Raw genomic sequence first — 11,745 nt, 5'->3', positions numbered from 1 at the left:
CTTAGCAGACACTAAGACAGCACCCCCTTATCAGATGGATGATATGATTGTTGAACTCTTTCTCCTCAGACTTGTATAAGAACGGGCTGCAGAGGGTCAACTTCGTGCCGTTTATAGCCGTGCTGCAGGTAAGTAAATGTTAAAGGTCCCATTTCTCCTGATCATAGTTCCATCGTTGAGTCGATAGAATACATTCACTTTGTTCAATGTTCCAAACTCTGTGTATTCACTCTCTGTCCTGCACGGCTTGTTGGAGCTGCTTCCCTCCCTCCCTCCCTCCCTCCCTCCCTCCCTCCCTTCTGGCCCTAGAACCACGGTTTAGTCGGGCCAGAAAAAAGGTGAAAAAGTAGCCCCGGGCCAAAACTAGGCCAAGTGGAAACGCAACCAAAACGGGCCCCGCACGGCTCGGCACGCTTAAAGCGAGCTACCCGCTGCATTGGAAACGCGCCATTAGAGTGTTACTGCCTACAGGCTGCACTTTGAGGGTTAGAGACTCTGCAGACCGTTCACATGCAGAAGCTACAGAACACAAGGGGACGGGTCAGAACCAGAGAAGCAGGACATGGGACCTTTAACTGTTCTGTAGTTATACATCTCTTCATCAGGTCTCGTCGACCCCTCAAAGCTCTTTACAGACTACGAGAATATGTTTGAATCTATTGACAAAACCAGACCTTTGAGGCACGATTTCAAAGCATTTAGAGACAAATCAGCAAGTGAATGCAAGCTTCATGAGAAGTTTCCTAAAGCAACTTAAATCTGTATTTTCTGAGCATTTAACCAAACACTACTTTTCTTTTCTCACATTCAAAGATAAAGTTCGGGAGGAACGAAAATCCCATTTTAATTTGTATTTTTGCAAAACGCTCTAAGAAGTATCAGATTCAGCTTTTAAACGCCAATCCTAAATGTGTCATATGTCTCAAATATGGTGATTTGTTTCTGCTCATATCAGATTAAAGTGAATATTTTGAGTATACTGACAAAACCAGACCTTTGAGGCACGATTTCAATATTTTCTGACATATTTTTAGACAAAACCAAAGCATTGAGCGTTTAACCAAAACCTACTTCTATTCTCACGTTTAAATACGAGTGAATATTTCCCCTCTCTCTCCAGAGGTATTGCCAAACTCTCCGCCTGGATTCGGGGATAGATTACCGCCGGAGGAACCGACCGTCCGCTGGAAAACTCTACTTCCTGTAAGAGCCCTTCAAAATAAAACCAACCAGTCATCGTACGTTTTATTTTGAAGTTCTGTTTGCATGTTTTTGATGTTTCAGCTCCAGTGAGCCGGACGTCGAGAAGACTTTGGACAAGAAGTTTGATGAGATGGCTTTCAAACAGAACGACAGTGAGTGACTTATATATCTTTATAGTCTTATTTAAAGGTCAGCTGTGTTCAGGCTATAGCAGAGGTCTCAGATACAAATATATATAAAACATGTCTATGAAGTGTTTTGCTCCAAACACCAAACAGACCATTCTAGCCACGCCTCATGTCCCTCTGTTTCACTTCCTGTTTCTAAAGAGCTGATTCGGGGATAAAGTAGCTGTCAGTCGATTCATCGCACATTTTTTATCTGTTCTAAATGTTCCTTAGACTCTTATCAACATATGAGTGGACAAATATGCTTTATGTGTTGGTTTATAATCATTTGAACACTCTGTGTGTGTGTGTGTGTGTGTGTGTGTGTGTGTGTGTGTGTGTGTGTGTGTGTGTGTGTGTGTGTGTGTGTGTGTGTGTGTGTGTGTGTGGTGTGTGTGTGTGTGTGTGTGTGTGTGTGTGTGTGTGTGTGTGTGTGTGTGTGTGATGGATCGTTGGAGCTATGTGCAACACACGGGGGACACACAGGGGACACACACCGGGGACACACCGGGGACACACAGGGGACACACACACAGGGGACACAGCGGGGACACACGGGGGACACACCGGGGACACAGCGGGGATACAGCGGGGACACACAGGGGACACACAGGGGACACACCGGCGACACAGCGGGGACACACGGGGGACACACAGGGGACACACAGGGGAGACACCGGCGACACAGCGGGGACACACGGGGGACACACAGGGGACACAGCGGGGGGACACAGGGGACACACACAGGGGACACACACAGGGGACACACCGGGGACACACCGGGGATACACCGGGGACACACCGGGGACACACCGGGGACACAGCGGGGGGGACACACAGGGGACACACACAGGGGACACAGCGGGGACACACGGGGGACACACAGGGGACACAGCGGGGGGACACAGGGGACACACACAGGGGACACACCGGGGATACACAGCGGGGACACACAGGGGACACACACAGGGGACACACCGGGGATACACCAGGGACACAGCGGGGACACACAGGGGACACACAGGGGACACACGGGGGACACACAGGGGACACAGCGGGGGGACACAGGGGACACACACAGGGGACACACCGGGGATACACAGCGGGGACACACAGGGGACACACACAGGGGACACACCAGGGACACAGCGGGGACACACAGGGGACACACAGGGGATACACCAGGGACACAGCGGGGACACACACAGGGGACACACCGGGGATACACCAGGGACACAGCGGGGACACACAGGGGGACACACAGGACACACACACAGGGGACACACCAGGGACACAGCGGGGACACACAGGGGACACACACAGGGGACACACCGGGGATACACCAGGGACACAGCGGGGACACACAGGGGACACACACAGGGGACACACCGGGGATACACCAGGGACACACCGGGGACACACCGGGGACACACCGGGTACACACCGGGGACACACCGGGGACACACCGGGTACACACCGGGGACACACCGGGGACACACCGGGGACACACCGGGGATACACCGGGGACACACCGGGGACACACAGGGGACACACCGGGGACACACCGGGGACACACCGGGTACACACCGGGGACACACCGGGGACACACCGGGTACACACCGGGGACACACCGGGGACACATGGATGTAGAGAAGACACCACAAAGTGACTTTGCATGCCAGGTCCCCTTTAATATAAAAAGATCAAATAAAATAAAAAAATATGTAGAAAAACACAAGAAGTTAAAGCAAGAATTTGGAGTAAAAATATAAAATAATACAAATATTAAAATAAACGTAATTGAAAGAAAGTGTAATGATATGTTTCTCTGCAGTAACGCGGCCCAGGATGATGAACGTGAACAACAGGAAGGTGCGTCTGGAGAAAGCGTGTGGGAGCATCGCTGACTGCAGCTTCGAGGAGCTGTGTGACCGAGTAAGAGCTTTAGGAGTCATGTGACACTTCCTTTGAGTTGGACCTTAAAGCATGGACACATGTCACAGTAGAGACACTTCCTCTGTGTGTGTGTGTGTGTGTGTGTGTGTGTGTGTGTGTGTGTGTGTGTAGCCTCTGGGAGCCAGTGACTACCTGGAGGTCTCTCGTCTGTTCGACACTCTCTTCATCAGAAACATTCCCCTGCTGACGCTCAACAAGAAGGCCCAGGCCCGAAGACTCATCACTCTGGTGGACGCTCTGTACGACCACAAGGTGACACACACACACACACACACACACAGACACACTGACAGACACGCACACACACTGACACACACACACACACTGACTGACAGACACACACACACTCACACACACACACACACTGACTGACACACACACACACACACACACACACAGGTTCATCATGCTGGTGGACGTTCTGTACGACCACAAGGTGACACACACACACTCACTCACTCACACACACACTCACACACACACACACACACACACACACACACACACACACGCACACACACACACACACCTCTGTCCGACCCCCGACCTCCAGCTGTGTGTTCCTGTAGTTTGATATCTACCTGTCTCCAGGTGAGGGTTGTGATTCTGGCGGATCATCCTCTGGAGGAGCTGTTTGTTCTCGACGGAGAGCACGGACAGGACGAGAGCAACATCCTGATGGACGACCTGGGGCTCCGGAGGGTGACACTTTATATATTCACACTGAACACATCAGCATTCATCTGTCTGCATCGTGCTCATCAGTGATCGATATAGTCCATGGACTTCTAGACTCTTCTGGCTCTGTTTCTCAAAACATTCTCTGCACGGTTTCATCTGTTTTATTAGTTTCATGTCCTCTCTATATATTCATGCTGGAGGACTTCAGTTAGTCATTGACCTGCAGCTGCTGATGAGAGACTTGGACACACACACACACACACACACACACACACACACACACACACACACACACACACACACACACACACACACACACACACACACACACACACACACACACACACACACACACACACACACACACACACACACACACACACACACACTCACACTCACACTCACACTCACACTCACACTCACACTCACACTCACACACACACACACACGCACTGGCTGCTAGTTAACGGAGCTCCTGGTCATTTGTTCCATTATTAATATTATTTAATGTTATCATTCATTGTTGTCTTTCATCTTAACCCGAACCTGAAGTGATGATCGTGAAAAGGCTTTGTTTTGATCTTGAAGTGTACCCCAGAAAAACACTATACAAATACCTCCTGACATGATAACTAACATTTCTAGACACCCTCACGTCGATGCTCCAAGTCAGGACAAAGACAAATAACAAGTGCGTGTGGGAGTAGATAGGAGTAGGGGGCATGTAAATAGGAGCATGACCTTAAAGACCCTTGAAGGGGATAAACGGCTCACAATAAGCATAACAACTCGTTCTGACTACCTGCAGTGTCAGACCTTCCATCTGTTTGAAACTCGTGTTTATCAATACTCCAATCACTACTCTGCACTGTGTCGCTCTGCTGGAGGACCTGTGACCTGCACGCAGGACAAGAACAGCCTTGAAAAGCCTTGAAATCCTCGCTGACTCGTTGACTCGCTGACTCGCTGACTCGCTGACTCGTTGACTCGCTGACTCGTTGACTCGCTGACTCGCTTACTCGTTGACTCGTTGACTCGCTTACTCGTTGACTCGTTGACTCGCTGACTCGTTGACTCGTTGACTCGCTGACTCGTTGACTCGCTGACTCGTTGACTCGCTGACTCGTTGACTCGCTGACTCGTTGACTCGCTGACTCGTTGACTCGCTGACTCGCTGACTCGCTGACTCGCTGACTCGTTGACTCGTTGACTCGCTGACTCGTTGACTCGCTGACTCGCTGACTCGTTGACTCGCTGACTCGCTGACTCGTTGACTCGCTGACTCGTTGACTCGCTGACTCGTTGACTCGCTGACTCGTTGACTCGCTGACTCGCTGACTCGTTGACTCGCTGCTCGTTGACTCGCTGACTCGCTGACTCGTTGACTCGTTGACTCGCTGACTCGTTGACTCGCTGACTCGTTGACTCGTTGACTCGTTGACTCGTGCAGAAACTCTGTCCTCCTCTGTGTCTGCAGGATGAAGCCAGCAGCCTGTCGATCTTCAGCGGCTCCGAGGAGATGTTCGCCTTCCAGAGGACGGTCTCCAGACTGACGGAGATGCAGACGGAGGAATACTGGACCCAGGGAGACCGGAGCGCCAAATCCAAGGTGTAACGCTTCAAAGGACACAAACAAAGGATCCATGCTGACCCTCACTCCTCCTGCAACTCGGTGCTAACGCCGCACACACAGTATTCATTCAAGACTTTCATTTTGAAAAGCACTTTGTAAAACAGACTTCATGAAGCGGTCCAACTTTATTGACTTGTATACTTCTGTACGGAAGACTTTATGAGGATTTGAAGGACACTTGAATCTCCTCTCATGGACATACGATGCATCTCGACGAGTGGTTTGAGACTTCCAGTTATCTCTCTTTGAAGTGAAACAATAACTACGCCTTCTTTACAGGAAGAAGATAAAGAAGTGTTATTTATGCAGACGGACGGTGATTACATCGAGCTGACGATCCAAAGCGACGTCTAAGTGCAATAAACCACAACGAGTCAAACTAAGGACAACAACAACAACAACAACAACAGTGCTGACATGTTTACTACGAACAAGCCAGACCATAATAAGTACTGACGCATGCGTTTTGTGGGGATTATTGGCCAAGATATAAGAAACAGGGGTCTTTAGTTTGATCTGAATATAGGTAGACTCTCTGCTGTCCTGATATCAGAGGGAACTACGGAGGACACTTCAGAGGACCTGACAAAGTGTGTCTTTTGTTATATTTAATAAAGAAAGTTAATATAAAGTGAGATGGATCTGAAGTGCAGGAACACACACACACACAGACACACACAGACACACACACAGACACACACATACAGACACAGACAGACACACACACACACACACCCACAGACAGACACACATACACACACAGACACACACACACACTCGCACACACACACACACACACACACACACACTCGCACACAGACACACAGACACACACCCACACACACACACAGACACACACACTCGCACACAGACACACACACACACTCGCACACAGACACACACACAGACATACACACACTCGCACACAGACACACACACACACAGACACACACACTCGCACACAGACACACACACACACTCGCACACAGACACACACACACACACACACACACACACACACAGACACACACACACACACACACACAGACACACACACACATACAGACACAGACAGACACACATACACACACACAGACACACACACAGACACACACACACACACACACAGACACACACACTCGCACACAGACACACACACACACTCGCACACAGACACACACACACAGACACACACATACACACATGCACACAGACTCACACACAGACACACACACACTCGCACACAGACACACACACACACACACACACACACCACAGACACACACACAGACACACACACTCGCACACAGACACACACACACACTCGCACACAGACACACACACACACACACACACACACACATACACACACACAGACATACACACAGACACACAGACTCACACACAGACACACACACACACTCGCACACAGACACACACAGACATACACACACACACACAGACACACACACACACACACACAGACACACACACACACTCGCACACAGACACACACACACACTCGCACACAGACACACACACAGACACACACACACACACACACACACACACACACACACACACAGAGCAGCTTCACCCTCAGAGGAGAGAGGAAGCAGCTGCTGCTCCATCATCTAACCCTAACCCCCCCCGCTCCTTAACTCTTTGCAAACCCACCTTTTACACTTCCTTTATCTCCTGAAATGTAAATCATAAACTTATGTCTCTGTTAAACACAGACAAGACTAACAATACAATTTAACAAAGCTATTTATTTCATTTGTACTTCATGATGTGCCCCTCTTGCTTGTGTCCCTCGGAAGGCGCTCTACAAATGTCATCTATTCTTATTATTAAAAGGCAATCAGAGCATCGACATCAGGAAGCAGACTGAAAACTCTTTCGACTCCACTTCCAGCGATAGAATTACTATCAAAGCACTGGCTATCTAAAGCCAGTTGAGCAGCACTTAAACCTCACACTGACACAAACGGTTGTATTAGCTGTAAAGTGTCCTTACTGTAAGGTCATTATATGTGCAGCACTTTGGCTCCACCAAAAATCGTTTTAAAAATGTGCTATAAATAAAACTTGACTTGATTTGATTTGATTCTGTTTTCTTCAAGTTTGTGTCTTGTTGGTCGAACGCACTCATTGAAAGTCTCTCTGGAGAAAAGCCTCAGCTACATGTAATGTAAGGATACTATATGTTTTAAAGCAGAGGTGTCCGAACTTCTTTCACCGCGGGCCACAGAGAGACATAGGAAGGTCTGGGCCGCTCACGAGAGGTGCGTCGCCTCGAGTGACGTTATTGGGAAAGTCGATGATTCAGCTCTCAGTTCACTTCATTCTGTCAGCAGCTCATTGTTTGAAACAGAAGCTTCAGATCGCTGATGATGAGAGGAAATATGAAGGGTCTGTTTCAAGGTCGGTTTGTAAATAACTTTCTGGGCTTTTTTCTTCTCTACTTCGATTTGTTAGAACATGTTTCCAACTTTAATGGAATGAAAGTATTTGAAAAGCGGTCTATAGTGTGTAATATGTGTGAGCGTATATATAGTTAAGAAGTACAAGACGACGAGCACCAGGTTCATTTGTGGGCCGTACTACATTATACTCTTTGAATGAGCTGAGGGCCGATTCCAAATGAGTTTGGACTCCCTGTTTGAATGATGATATGGAAAACAGGTGTGTCTTTGTTGGGGGGTTAGGGTTCCTCTTGGTGCTGGAGTGATGGTTTGACTAAGTTCTGGATGTCTGATGGACCAGATCCCTTTAGGTAGACCAGTACCAGGGTCTTACAGCCAGTGGAGGAAGGAGAGGTGCATTGTGGGAGAACTGAGAGGTTGAAGACCAGTCTGGCTGCAGCGCTCTGAATCAGCTGTCGAGGTCTGATGTGATATTTCATTTTGTGCAGGAATAAAATCTTAAAATGGTCTTTGAGATGTTAAATGTTTGAGAATTGCCTTCAACTGGGAATGAACTGGGAGAGATGTGCTGAGATGTTATGATACCTCAGTGTGTGCTTTGGTTGTGATTCCTCACCTGCAGGAAACTGGCGTACAATAACCTCTCAGCTGAGTGGGTTTAGGGTATGGGTAGTAACAGATGACATGTAATCAGATTACTAATGTTAGTAAATCATATTAACCCAGATTACATTAGAAAAAGGTGCCGTTAGATTATATTTACACAAAGCACTTGAAAACAAGAAGAGGGACAGTTTGGGGAAGGGACAAAGTCTACAGGTCAAACTCAAATGAAAAGATTACACCACATGTTAGAATGTTTTTGTCCGAGCAAGCGGCGATGGTGGGAGAAGGTGTTATCATTAAGCTGCAATGTAGTTCCTTTACAGAGAAGAATATTGTTCTGTTGGAGAAAGTGTTGATCATGGTGTCCTCAGGTCGTGTGAAGAAGTCTAATTGAATGGTTCTTGCTCTGAAGACTGGTGGAGGTCAATTTGTCTTAATATCGTATTTAGGAACGGATTGATAATCGATGTGTAAATGTGTGATCTGATCATTTCAAACACCTTCCACAAATGGGATAAGGAAATATGTATTTGCATTTTGATGCAGACATTTTGCATATTGCACCTTTAGATTTTAGATTAGAACTTTGAGCGTGTTATTCATGCCTTTGTTTCAACTCGTTTAGATTACTGTAATGCACTTTATGCCGGCCTAAACAAGACTTCGCTGGCCCGCCTGCAGCTGGTGCAAAACGCTGCGGCGCGGCTGCTTACAGGAACACGCAAGTTTGACCACATCACACCAGTTCTGGCTTCCCTCCACTGGCTCCCCTCCACTGGCTCCCCTCCACTGGCTTCCCTCCACTGGCTGCCCTCCACTGGCTTCCCTCCACTGGCTTCCCTCCACTGGCTCCCCTCCACTGGCTCCCCTCCACTGGCTTCCCTCCACTGGCTTCCCTCCACTGGCTGCCCTCCACTGGCTCCCCTCCACTGGCTCCCCTCCACTGGCTTCCCTCCACTGGCTCCCCTCCACTGGCTCCCCTCCACTGGCTTCCCTCCACTGGCTTCCCTCCACTGGCTCCCCTCCACTGGCTCCCCTCCACTGGCTCCCCTCCACTGGCTGCCCTCCTCTGGCTTCCCTCCACTGGCTTCCCTCCACTGGCTTCCCTCCACTGGCTTCCCTCCACTGGCTGCCCTCCACTGGCTTCCCTCCACTGGCTCCCCTCCACTGGCTCCCTCCACTGGCTCCCCTCCACTGGCTTCCCTCCACTGGCTTCCCTCCACTGGCTTCCCTCCACTGGCTTCCCTCCACTGGCTCCCCTCCACTGGCTCCCCTCCACTGGCTTCCCTCCACTGGCTTCCCTCCACTGGCTTCCCTCCACTGGCTTCCCCTCCACTGGCTCCCCTCCACTGGCTCCCCTCCACTGGCTCCCCTCCACTGGACCCCTCCACTGGCTTCCCTCCACTGGCTTCCCTCCACTGGCTTCCCTCCACTGGCTTCCCTCCACTGGCTCCCCTCCACTGGCTCCCCTCCACTGGCTTCCCTCCACTGGCTCCCCTCCACTGGCTCCCCTCCACTGGCTCCCCTCCACTGGCTCCCCTCCACTGGCTTCCCTCCACTGGCTCCCCTCCACTGGCTCCCCTCCACTGGCTCCCCTCCACTGGCTCCCCTCCACTGGACCCCTCCACTGGCTCCCCTCCTGTCACGATCTGTCTGTGTTGTTGTTTTGTCTTGTCTTTTTCTATCTTTGGGTTTCCTGTTATTTATTTTGTAAATTGTTCACCCCCGTTTCCTGCCTGTTGCTTTCTGTCTGTTTTCCCTCCCTGATTACCCGATTGTGTTCACCTGGTGCCTCTGTGTTTTCTCCTCCCTCCTCACCTGTGTCTTGTTTGTGTGATTAGTCTTGTGTGTATTTAAGTTCTGGTTTTTTCTGTCTGTCTTTGTCGGTTCGTCGTTTGTATGTGACTGTGTTCACCGGTGAGTGTTCTGTCTGTCCAAGTTCTATTAAAAGTATATCAGTTTAATCTGCATTTGGGTCCTGCTTCCTTCGCTCTACCGTGACACCTCCACTGGCTCCCCTCCACTGGCTCCCCTCCACTGGACCCCTCCACTGGCTCCCCTCCACTGGACCCCTCCACTGGCTCCCCTCCACTGGCTCCCCTCCACTGGCTCCCCTCCACTGGCTTCCCTCCACTGGCTCCCCTCCACTGGCTCCCCTCCAATGGCTCCCCTCCAATGGCTTCCCTCCACTGGCTCCCCTCCACTGGCTTCCCTCCAATGACTTCCCTCCACTGGCTCCCCTCCACTGGCTCCCCTCCACTGGCTCCCCTCCACTGGCTGCCCTCCAATGACTTCCCTCCAATGGCTCCCCTCCAATGGCTTCCCTCCACTGGCTCCCCTCCACTGGCTTCCCTCCAATGACTTCCCTCCACTGGCTCCCCTCCACTGGCTCCCCTCCACTGACTTCCCTCCACTGGCTGCCCTCCACTGGATGCCCTCCACTGGATGCCCTCCACTGGCTTCCCTCCACTGACTTCCCTCCAATGGCTCCCCTCCACTGGATTCCCTCCACTGGCTCCCCTCCACTGGATTCCCTCCACTGGCTTCCCTCCAATGACTTCCCTCCACTGGCTGCCCTCCACTGGATGCCCTCCACTGGATGCCCTCCACTGGCTGCCCTCCACTGGATGCCCTCCACTGGCTCCCCTCCACTGGCTGCCCTCCACTGGCTCCCCTCCACTGGCTCCCCTCCACTGGCTCCCCTCCACTGGCTCCCCTCCACTGGCTCCCCTCCACTGGCTCCCCTCCACTGGCTTCCCTCCACTGGCTGCCCTCCACTGGATGCCCTCCACTGGATGCCCTCCACTGGCTTCCCTCCACTGACTTCCCTCCAATGGCTCCCCTCCACTGGATTCCCTCCACTGGCTGCCCTCCACTGGATGCCCTCCACTGGATGCCCTCCACTGGCTCCCCTCCACTGGCTGCCCTCCACTGGATGCCCTCCACTGGCTCCCCTCCACTCTCCCCCCTCCACTGGCTCCCCTCCACTGGCTCCCCTCCACTGGCTCCCCTCCACTGGCTCCCCTCCACTGGCTCCCCTCCACTGGCTTCCTCCACTGGCTCCCCTCCA

General features: G+C 51.2%; 1 protein-coding gene across 1 annotated transcript in view; it reads left to right on the top strand.

Moving 5' to 3' along the window:
• LOC117545165 (AFG1-like ATPase) overlaps window positions 1-6,271 on the top strand; it is a gene marked incomplete in the record, with an annotated part of 10,428 nt that extends 4,157 nt beyond the window's left edge. Inside the window, 7 exon segments of the mRNA XM_034214854.1 lie at window positions 70-128; window positions 1,121-1,203; window positions 1,285-1,355; window positions 3,205-3,305; window positions 3,438-3,578; window positions 3,918-4,028; window positions 5,485-6,271. Of these exon segments, the coding sequence (XP_034070745.1) occupies window positions 70-128; window positions 1,121-1,203; window positions 1,285-1,355; window positions 3,205-3,305; window positions 3,438-3,578; window positions 3,918-4,028; window positions 5,485-5,622 (704 nt within the window).
• Window positions 6,272-11,745: the final 5,474 nt, after the last annotated feature.

The sequence above is a fragment of the Gymnodraco acuticeps genome, unplaced genomic scaffold, assembly GCF_902827175.1.
Source record: "Gymnodraco acuticeps unplaced genomic scaffold, fGymAcu1.1, whole genome shotgun sequence".
Lineage (NCBI taxonomy): Eukaryota > Metazoa > Chordata > Actinopteri > Perciformes > Bathydraconidae > Gymnodraco > Gymnodraco acuticeps.
This window is presented reverse-complemented; position numbering and strand designations above follow the sequence as displayed.